Here is a 12,148-nt window from a genome sequence, read left to right as displayed (position 1 = left end):
ATAAGTAGAATGAAAAACACAACATTTCAACTAAATAGACCTGAAATTGACTTATAAGTTATAATTGTGGCATCTACCTAATTATCTTACCAAAAAATTCAAATGACGAAACTTAATTTCAACATGTTGAAACTCAATTGGACCCATGTCACCATTGCTGTTAGCGTAAGTCTTTATTTTATACAAAAACAAAAGTAATCTTTGAAAACCTCCTCACTAAGGCACTACAATTCTTAATACTAATCCAGTAAGCAACAATTTACTTTAATTAATTCATCATTTCGGTGAAAAAATAATCTTTTTATTGGAAATTCTTCATTATTGACTTAATCGTCACATTATGTTTTTTTTTTTTAAAAAATTTCTAACAACTAGGATGGTTTGTTCTGATTCATTTAATAACTCTAACGTTCTGTCTTATTTTATATTTTGACAGTTATATCCTAACAAATTATTTTTAGAAAAATAGAACTGGACAAACGCACGAAGAGTTTAGTATGACACCATCTTCTTAGTTGAAAATTGGAAGATATGATTTGGTTATCTAATTGTTTGATTATTTAAATGAAGCAATCTAAAAATCAAATTGAAAATTAGCAAGTAGCCAAGAATTTCCTATAAAAATTAAGAAGATTTTTTGTCTAAAAAAATATTAGGCCACTTTGTGGGAAAATGGAGCTATATGTTGTTCAATATTAAAAGTGGTAGTGGAATGGATATGATTCTCTTATAACCCTTAATTAATTATAGATTTTACGTTCGAGCTCTAAGAATGTAAAAAAGTTTGAATAGAAAATGCTTAATTAAAGTGATAATATAAACATGAAACATTTTCTTTAGCTCTTTAGGAAAATAATTATGAATTTTGTTCAAGGACAAAAATAAATAAGTTGGTGCTGAAATTATGTTACAAAAGATTAAACGTAGTTAATTTATGTTTTAAGATACTATGAAAATACTTTTTATAAAGAATGGTGATGAAAGAAATACTTTATCCTGTATATTCAGGAAGGTATCTTATACTCCACATTCTTAAATAGATTGCGTCATATATGTGGGTTTTTGTTTGATTTCTCATCCAATATTCACATTAATGTGGCGCTATTAATTCGGCTTCACATCACGTAAAATTAATTAAAGGAGAAACGCTTTCTACCATTAATTGTACGCAAAGATAACTTCCGCTCCTTTAATTTTGCGTTAGTCAATGATTAATTTTCTAATACAAGTACAAAATCTAGCATCTTTTACACTTTTTTTTAATTATCTATTTTAATTTTGTGCTTGGAGGGTGGGGAAGGTTGTGATTTCCACTTCGAACTTGCGACTTAATTCACAAATTAGTAGGCAAAGTTGTTGATTAATTATTTGACTTTCTTAATTCATATCTAATTTATGAACTTAAATTATTATTTGACGCTTGAGCGTGAAAGTTCATAGAGTAACTGCACGTCTTTATCAGTTAGGTAGGATTATTTTTAATCCTTCCTACAGATTGTTTTATCTTTATAATATTGCAACTTTCTCAAGGAAAAAGTCGTGGTAAAATTATATATGTATATTAGTATTTTTTTTTTTTTTGGAGGAAAGACATTTAACTGATCAACCTTCCCTGGCTTAGCTTCTTGCCTTTTGTCTATGATTAAGATCTATAAAGAGTAATATATATTTTTTACTTTTATTCTCCAACTTAAAATGTGATGACCCAAAATGTCATTTCTTATTTTAAAAGTCAAATTTGTGTTTCGAAATCTTAAAAACCTCCTTTTGTCTCACCTCGAGTTGTGTGCACAATCCGAACGCATTTGCGGAAAGCTTTTGTGTGAACTTTAAGAGAAATATTGAATTTAGCCTTTAAAATTGAATTTAGATTGACTTCGGTCAATATTTTGGGTAAACGGACCCGGACCCGTGATTCGACGATCCCGAAGAGTCCGTAGAAAAATATGGGACTTGGACATATGTCCGGAATTGAATTCCGAGGTCCCTAGCCCGAGAAATAAATTTTTTAAGAAAATTGTTTAAATGAAAATATAAGACTTTTTGAAAATTTAACAATGTTTGAATTTGATGGTATCAGACCCGTATTTTGGTTCCGGAGCCCGGTACAGGTTTAATATGGTATTTAAGTTGTGCTTGTAAAATTTGGTAAGAAACGGAATCCATATGACGTGATTCGGACCGTCGGTTGGGAAATGAAAACTTTAAGAGTTCTTGAGATTTTTCCTTGATTTTGATGCTAAACTCGTAGTCCTAGGTGCTATTTTGGCGATTTGATCGCACAAATAAGTCTGTATGATGTTTTTAGACTTGTGTGCGTGTTTGGTTTGGAGCTCCGAAGGCTCGGGTGAGTTTCAGATAGGTTTCGAGATGTTTTGGACTTAAAACTTCTGCTGTTTTGTTGCTTCTGGTGTAAAGCATTTTATGCTTCGCGGTCGCGAGATACTCTCGCGATCGCAAAGTGAACTCAGGACTGGGATTGGGTTTATTTATCGCGAACGCGGAGCACTGGGGGGCTGCTCTACGCGAATGCGACCGGTGTCACGCGAACGCGTATAATAAATTGGAGGTGGGCTGGGAATCGATCATTTCTTCTACGCGAACACGTACATTGGTCCGCGAATGTGAAGGCCAGGGGACATACCCTTCGCGAACGCGTGGAAGACTCTCGCGATTGGGTAAGCTTGAGGAAGGCTGCTTTTCACGAATGCGGCTGTGCTCACGTGAACACGATGAACACTGTCGCCCATCACTTAAAACAAAAACAGAACGGGAATAAGGCCATAAATTCATATTTTCAAAAACTAGAAGGCATAGAGACGATTTTCAAGAGACAAGTTCTTCCCCAAAATGTTGGTATTATGATTCTAAACCACTTTTTTTAATTACCCATTGCATTTCATCAATTTTCATCCAAAAATCTAGGGTTTTCATGGTAGAAATTAGGGATTTGGATAGAATTAGGACTTTTTGTATAATCGGAATTTAGACCTCGATTGGGGGTCGAATTTCGAAACTAATTACATATTCGGGCTCGTGGGTGAATGGGTAATCAAGTTTTGGTCCGAACCTCGAGTTCTGACCAAGCGGGCCCAAGGTCGATTTTTGACTTTTTGGGAAAAATGATAGAAAACCTATAATTAAGCATTGGAGTTGAATTCTTAAGCACTTATTGATATTGTTAAGTTAATTATGACTATATACAAGTGAATTGGAGGTGAAATATAGAGGGAAAGCGGTATTTGAGGCTTGAGTTTGGCCGTGGAATCCGAGGTAAGTGTTTGGTCTAACCTTAGCTTGAGGGAATATGTGTTGTGTCTTATTTGCTACGTGTTAGTGTCGAGTACGACGTATAGGTGAAGTGATGAGTATCTATACGTTGGTGTCAAGCATGCCCGTGAGTCTTATACCTTGATTGTTGTGTCTTTTATTATGTACTGTTCATGCTTAAATTGATGATTATCACTGTGGAACAAAACTTATGATAAATTCTTGGAGTTTGACCATTGTCGAGTATTAGTTCAAGTTGAGGTTTATTTTGTAAAGTAACTGTTGAAACTAGGTTGGTTATAGCTGATTCCCTTGCCGGGACGGTATTGTTCTATTGTTGATTCTCCTGCCGGGATGTTATTATTTCTATTGTTTGGGTGAGGAAGAGTGTAAAGCACGAAGGGTGATGCCGTGCATGATATTGTGAGTTAGTGGTAATGCACGAAGGGTGATGCCGTGCCGATATTGTGATGTCAATGCACGAAGGGTGATGCCATGTCGTTTCTGTTGATTTCTATGGTGAGGACGAGAGTAAAAGCACGAAGGGTGATGCCGTGCACTTGTTGCCGCGTTATCATATCCGTTGCTTCAAGTTTGATATTTACTTTGTTGCTTTAATTTATTATTGTCATAACCTTATTTCCCCCTCAGCATGTTCCCCCTTTTTCTGTCTTATTCTGCTAAATTCCTGTTATTATTGCTTCTCGTATATGATTTAACTGCACAGGTATATATGGTTGTCGTGTCCTAGCCTCATCACTACTTTGCCGAGGTTAGGCTCGACACTTACCGGTATATGGGGTCGGTTGTACTGATACTATACTCTGCACTTTTTGTGCAGATCCCGGTACTAGAGCATACGGACCATAGTTAGAGGTTGCTGCCTTCAATCCAGTGGAGACCCGAGGTAGTCCTGCAGGGGTCCGCATGCCTTGGCACCCTCTTCTATCCCGTTTCTTTTCTGTTTTATCAATTTCTGAGACAAATTTGCATTTTCTTGTTTAGACCACTATTTGTAGTATTCGTAGATAATCCGTGAAATTGTGACATCGGTTATGGGTGGAGTTTTATTATGGATTTCGTATTGGTATTAAGTTAAACTATTAAATTCTGTTCTTCCGCATTTCGATTTCCGCTGATTTTCTTATATTATATGGTAAATTGTTAAAGATAAGGGAAAATAATAAAATAATCAGTAACGTTGGCTTGTCTAGCGGATTTAATGTTAGGCGCCATCATGATCCGACGGTGAAAAATTCGAATCGTGACATAAAATAAGTTTAAAGGCTTCCTGGACTTTATTTGAATACTTTCTGTTGTGGCCCTATTTATAAAGGACGAGGATGTCGTCTTTTTTGTGATAATAATTGCGAAATCATTCTATATTTTTGAGAATCATTTCTTGTTTCGAACCCTCTTACTTAATTTTAGAATCATAATTAATTAGTATGAATGGTAATCATCATAAAACAAATTCTTGAAGAAGTAGAAGAAGGGGAGGAGAAGGACGCGGAAACATTTCAGAAAAAAATAATTATTACTCTCAAGTCTCATGCAACATATTATGTCTGTAATCAAGTACTTGTTCTTATATATAATGAAACTGTGAGGCTCTTAACCAAGTACCATATTGTTTATACTTTTTAATTCGGACTCACGCCTAAAAATTCCAATTTGGGGTAAAGTATTCATGCTAAAGAGTTCGAACCCGAAATCTCTATTAATGATGGAGGAATATATACTTATCACTCCATCACAATTTTTGACGATATACCATCTTCTCGTAACATTGCAGGGTGATTGATAGAAAGTCAATAAAAATAAAACATGCAAATGAAGTTAAGAAAAGAGGTGGACACTTTTGTATAAAATAATATTCATCCATAATGTACTGGCAGGTTCATTCTGATCTGCCATTTAACATTTGTAACCAAAAAAAACAACAACATAAATATCTAATGGGGCTTTGTGTTTTTGTCCCCATATATATAGTATCTGTCTTAAACTTTTATTGTCCATTTACTTTAGTAACAACTACCATCTAAACTTCTATATTAAAAAAAAAAAGGAAAAAAAAAGAAAAGAAAAGAAAAAGAAAAAAAAGGTGACTTGCCAATCAAAAGAACAAAGCTTAATTTAGCTCCCTTTTGAAAATTAATCACAAGTAAAATTTGCTCAAACTTCCAACACCTTTGACCAATCTTGGGAAATGACATTATTCATGTCAATATCATCATTAAGTAAATAATCCAATGTTCTGCTGAAATCATCTGCCCAATTGAAATCAAACTGCATATCTTCAAGAATAATGGATGTTGGAGAAGAAGATGATGATGATGTTGAAGTGGTTGATTCAGAATGGAATAAAATTTCATGTGGTTTAATTACGGGGGCTTCGTCAGTATAGAAGCTTGTCCCCGTATTTTTATTATTATTGTTGTTGTCGTCGTCTAATTTGATATCTGTAATTGTTGATAATATAGGAGTTTCAACCAGCTCCTTGTTGTGATCAAGAATATTCATTATTTCTGGGACAGCATGAGATGGGGAAATTGGCATTGTTTTTTGTTTTTCTTGTTGAATAATTGGTTGATTTTTTGTTGGATGTTCTATGTTTGGTTGGTCAACAGTAATTGGCTGGTGAGTGGCTGGATCAATCCCCATTTTCTTCAGCTTCTTCTTGATATGTGTATTCCAGTGATTCTTGATTTCATTATCAGTTCGTCCCGGTAAATGAGAAGCAATCTTGGACCACCTGCAAATAATTTGTTGACATGAAGATATTTTTCACTAAGATTTTTACGTTCTATGCACCTACAAATTATATTTCTTACAAATTATTTACGAGTAAATTTCATGTTAAACATTAATTGACTATCTAGTAAAATAATAAGTAACCTTGTATTATATGATAAAATATACTGTTAGTGTAAAACTTTTATGTTGTTAGTATATATTATTTAAATCTTTTTACTGATAGAATAAAAGGAGAAATACTCTACACATATGAAATAACATCAATCAACTATGTCATAATCTAAAAAAAAAAAATTATGTCAGTCATACGAATTTTTTTAATATATGTTTCTTTCTATCCAGACCTGCTTTTCTAATATTAATGTATTAATCATTAATCATTATCCGAGAAAAGGGAAACGAATTTTTGAAGTTCAATATTACGATAACTTATTCCCCACTTGTTTAAAAAGTGTATTAAATAGAAAAAAAGAAAAGAAAATTGATTATGAATAATGAGTTGAAAGATACACAGTGGAGAATGGGTGCCTAAAATTGAGTTGAAGTTGTTGTCTGCCACTCTAGACATCATTTTAACTCATTCCTTTTCTTTGTTGAAGTTGCTTTAAATGAGCTTCACATAATAGATATGCTTTTGGCGAATTCAGAATTTAAACGTCATAAATTTAAGGTTAAAAGATTCAGAAAAACATATCTAAGTCTATTTATACTTATTTTTTTCGTTCTCACACATATATATAGAGAATTAGACACCGAAAAGTTAGATTATGCTAAACCTGCTCGGGGGCGAAACTATGTGTGGTCAAGGGTGGTCTACTGAATACCTTTTGCCGAAAATTTATATTGTGTATAAGGTAAAATATAATTTGTTATTGATTAAAAAATAAACTCTGAACACCCGTGTATAATTTACTGGTATTTTGAACACCTTTATTGAATTTTCTGATTTTATCTACCTATGGTTGAATCCAAATACATATCACAAAGCTAAAGGTGGAATCATAGATGATCATTACTCTAAAGACATTTGCATGGTTTTTCAAAAGATGAATGGTTTACCGGTATGAGTGTGATGTGATAAATATGATTTCTCCTCCCTAATAAGATGTTTCGAGTTCGAACCTTGAGTATGAAAAAATTCATATTAGGGAGCGTTTTCTCTTTAAATGGGACTTACATGACGCAAATTCGGATATAATCGAGCTCCAATATAGATATCAAACACCGAATAGGTATAAACCCAACGAGAAAAAAAAAAAGATGAATAGTTTAATTACCTGTTGCCAAGCTGAGCATGAAGATCAATAACCATTTTCTCTTCATATTCAGATAGAAGTCCCCTCTTCAAGTCTGGTCTTAGATAGTTTGTCCATCTCAATCTACAGCTCTTTCCACATCTCAGTAATCCTGCACCAAATATGCCATCACAACATTATTAATAATGAAATTAAAAACAAAAAAAAAATTCCACGAAATATTGTATTTCTAAACTATCTGGGGTGAATACTTCTTCTATCAAGAAAATAAATTTATTGTCTGTCATTTTAATTTATTTAAAAAAAGCCATTTTTTATTAACAAAAGAAAATTGTTGTTTTTTTTAATTAACAAAATGTCTATCGGAAACAGTCTCTATCTTTTAGGTAGGGGTAAGGTCTGCATACAAATTACCCTCTCCAAACCCCACTTATAAAGTTATATACTGGATTTATTGTTATTGTTGTTGTTATTTTTATTAACAAAATCACCCCAGCTTTGGATTTTTTTTTTTTAGAATTGGACCAATGGGGTTGGTACAATCATTCAAATTAAACCACCCTTTTTCATTTTTCAATTAGCTTATTAAAAAGTACAACCCCTACACCTTTTTTACCCCTCGTTATGTACTAGCGCCGAAACCAGAAATTTTACTAAGAATATTCAAGATTTTCTTTTTATGATCTATATACATATAATTTTACAGCAAAAGATGTTCAACTGACCACCCTTCGACACACGCAACCATGTCAACCAGAATAACAAAATTTTGAAAAATGAGAGAGACCTGCAAGTCTAGGGAGAGATCTCCAGCAGCATTGGCCATTAATAAGAATGAAGTTAATAAGCTTCTTGTCTTCTTCAGCTGACCATGGACCTTTCTTTACTTCATCTTTGTCACAACAAGGTTTTCTCCCCATATTCTTCTACAAAACAATACTAACCAATAGTTTTAGCAAGATTTATTGTTGATGAAGATTGATTTGAGAGAGAATTGTAGAAGGAGAAAAGAGTTGCAGCAATGGAAGAAGAGACCCTATAGAATAAGTCTATTAAGACAAGCACCAAAGACTACCTACATATATATATATAATCAAAATCTACCCCCTCCCCCCAAATCCCCACCCACCCACAAAAAAAAAACAATATTGGTATATAACTAATTTTCTTTTGGATTCACATAATATTCCCTTATGTAAATATTAGTAGTTTAATTTAATCTTTGAAAATAAACTAGTTACCATACTTGTACATTTATTAGATTACCAATTAGTAAGACTTATTTTTCTGAGAAGGAGATCCTTCACGTAACTGGTAAAGTTGTTGTCATGTGATCAGAAGGTCACTGGTTCAAGCCGTGAAAACAACCTCTTACAAAAATGCTAAGATTGCGTACAATAGACCTTTATGGTCTGACTCTTCTCCGAACCCAGCACATAACGGGAGCTTAATGTACCGGGCTGCCCCTAAATTTTCTTAGAAGTAATTTTATTTTGAAAATATTTTTACACAATTAATACATAGAAATTTTTTAAAATTTATTTCTAGATTTATTGATATGTTTTTAAGAAGAAAATTTTGACTTTCACCACAAGTGTTGCTCTGTTCATGCAGCGCGTTCCAGCGCGTGACACTGTTACCTTCTGAAAGCGCCACCTCAACATCTCCTTTCTTCTCTTTGCTTTAGTTTGAAGAATTAAGTCTGGGACAATACTCAAACTCTCACAGTATAGGTCTAGGAAATGGTCTTATTATTGTATTTTAAGAGCAACTTTTGTGTAATTATACAATATACTTCAGACATTTTTCTATACCTTGACAATATAATTAATCTTTAAATATTTAATGTACTTAAATACGGAACAAAAGATGTCACCGTAATCCTTATTTCTTTTACCGCTCATTATAATTCTATAATTTCTTTCGTTTTATTTAATATTTTGACTTGGTGTGAAATTCAGAATATAAAAAATATTTTTGAATCTAATAGTATAACATACCAAAAGTATGTATAACTTACCAAAAGTCTTAAACTAAAAAAGTGTATAACATACCAAAAGAGAGTTTCAATAAGTGTAAAATAAAAATATTGGAATTAAAAATTTACTAAATATAAAACTGTGATATTTTTCATTTATTAACAGACTTTAAAAAAAGAGTAAAAACGCATAAATTTAAATGAATGGACTATACTCTAACATTTATCAGTTATAAAATAAAACCCGAAAGTTATTATAATTATATGTTTATCCTGTATATCTTCACAAGTATGATAACAATTTGTTGCTTAATAAAAATATAAAAGAGGGTAGTGTTCTGAGTTTTGATTATTCGAGATTGATTCCCATGATTTTTTTTTTAAATCTTTTTTTTTCCCTTCATTTTTACCTGGTCCATGAAGTTGAAAGAAACTGCAAACTTAACTTGATTTCTTGAAGTTAAATTCATCAAAAAAAAAAGGTAAAATTAATTGAAAACATTGATCTTTCCTTAGACATAAATTCAGGGGATATATAAAATACTCATAAAATTAAGACTCTTTAAATGTGTATATAAATACAAGAATATTGTACATTTACACTCCAAAATGGACCCACATTCGTATACACTAAGTAAAAATTTGCCCCACTCTTGTCTAAAGATTAGGATCAAAGAAAATGTCCTTCGCCAGCTGGTGGTCAAAGTTAGTGTAATATACTGTTTTTACCAAATTCATAAAATACAAAAAGTCTACTAGAAGACTATTAAGAGCGAGTAAAATATATATTATAACTAATATGTGTAAATATACCCAAATTTTGTGTCGTGATTATTTGTTTTGAATAAAGTTTGATAATGTCAATTGACAGTTCAGATATTCGATATTATCAATCCCTATTTTCCATTTTTTATTTACTCTGTTTGAAATACAAGATATATACAAGTAGTATATAATCTACTCTTAGATGTTACACCTAATTTGTAACTATATATATATATATATATATATATATATATATATGGACTTATAGTAAGCTATTAATTTGTTTTTCTCTTTGTTACCGAGTCAACAAATTTTCTTATATCAATTTACTGTCATGTAGGATATCAATATTGATAGATGGATGAAGGATAATGTTTAGGTCAAGTCAATCAAGATTGATTAAGAAAATTAAGGATTCCAAACAAGAGAAGAATAAGGCAGTTTGTCCATTAACTCGTTTGTTACTTTTTTATGCCTATTTTGTTTTCCAGTAACAGCTTGCTTGGTTGTTGTTATCGTATTGTTTCATAATGTGTTGTATTGTAATGTATTGTTTGATAAGGATAGATTGTATTGTTTGTCGTCGTTTTATGATGTCATGCACTAACAATATGAAGAATAAACTTGCAATATTACTAAGAAAAATAGGATACAGAGTAAAATTATTATATAAAAAAATAGGTAAAGGAAAAAATATAATTATTTAATAATAAGCAAGGGCATGTTGAGAGAAAAAAGCAAGGTAACGATGCCACTATACCAAATCCGTCGTTCCATAACGTGTCACTTTTTTTCGTTATGTAACAATAGATTTAACGATACGATAAAATTTAAGTAACAATGTCACGACCAAAAATTCACTAGTCGTGATGGCACCTAACCCAACCCACTAGGTAAGCCAAAAACGATTATCCATTTTCAATTAATTTAATAAAATAATTAAACAAAGGAATTATCTGAATCTTATATATTCCCCAAGGACTGGTAGTATAAATCATGAGCTTCTAAGAATAGAGTTTACAAAGCTGATATGAAGAAAATACATCTTCTGTTTGAAAAGTACATAAACAGAATTTTATAATCTAAAGTTACCGTGAACAAGAGGTAGTTACAGCAGGAACACAGGCACGCCTTCAAATCCAGCAACCATCGAACACAGCAACATCGACATCCGGGATCTGCACGCAATGTGCAGGAAGTGTAGTATGAGTAAAATCGACCCCAAGTACTCAATAAGTAACAAACCTAAACTTAGATTGAAAGCACTGACGAGCTGGAACATAGGTCGGGTCCAACACTAATAATCAATAGCAGTTCATAACAGCATAGAGCATATAATAATAAGGAAATAACTCAGAGATAAATTGCCCAGCTTTTTCATAGTTTTCCGAAAATAGTTTTGCTTTTCAAGAATATCAGTGAAAACCCAAATCCTTTACCGAAATCGTCGTAAAATATGAGATAGTTTGAAAATTGTAATTTTTTAAATCCTTTTTACAATAAATAAGATGTCTCATTTTCAGATAGCATGATAGCAAATGTGAAATACCTCTCTATGAACACATATCAATGTGTGTAAAAAGTCATGAATGACGTGATACCGTACAACATGAGGAAAAATACATCTCTATGCCTGTATGTCATGTGTGCATGCCAATGCCATGTATCTGAGAGATGAATCATGTACTCACACTCTCAGAGTACTCAACCTCACTGTCTCACACTTTCCACTCATCATGCTCAACTACTCGGTACTGTATATGGCCCATACGGTCCATGGAAGATCCATCCCGGAGTAGATACATCACTAACCATCAGTCACTCGGTACCGAGGAAGGCCAATCCAGCCCCATGGAGAAGATCCATCTCCAGGTATATAAATATTTCGGACAAGATCCATGTCCAGGGAAAATCCATCCCTCAAAATAATCAACCGCGCTTACTAGGGGTGTGCAGACTTTGGAAGTGCTCCTTCAACCGAAGCGCTATAATCTACACGGACACCTTACGTGTCGCACAGACAACTCACGTGCTATAGTATCAATATCAGAATTCGCACGGACAACTCACTTGCTATAGTAAAAATAACCTTACAATTAGGCCCTCGGCCTCACTCAGTCAT

The 12,148-nt window shown here is 32.8% G+C and overlaps 1 protein-coding gene across 1 annotated transcript; it reads right to left on the bottom strand.

Moving 5' to 3' along the window:
• Window positions 1-5,109: 5,109 nt before the first annotated feature.
• Window positions 5,110-8,342, bottom strand: LOC104210035 (transcription factor MYB20-like). The gene is made up of 3 exons (XM_009758831.2): window positions 8,071-8,342; window positions 7,305-7,434; window positions 5,110-6,025 (listed from the first exon to the last, which is right to left on the bottom strand). The coding sequence occupies exons 1-3, from the start codon at window positions 8,201-8,203 to the stop codon at window positions 5,446-5,448; spliced, it is 843 nt and encodes a 280-aa protein (XP_009757133.1). The 5' UTR covers window positions 8,204-8,342; the 3' UTR covers window positions 5,110-5,445.
• Between the last annotated feature and the right edge of the window lie 3,806 nt (window positions 8,343-12,148).

This window comes from Nicotiana sylvestris, chromosome 4 (assembly GCF_000393655.2).
Source record: "Nicotiana sylvestris chromosome 4, ASM39365v2, whole genome shotgun sequence".
Taxonomy (NCBI): Eukaryota; Viridiplantae; Streptophyta; class Magnoliopsida; order Solanales; family Solanaceae; genus Nicotiana; species Nicotiana sylvestris.
Note: the sequence above shows the minus strand (reverse complement) of the source record. Positions and strands in the feature narration are given on the sequence as shown.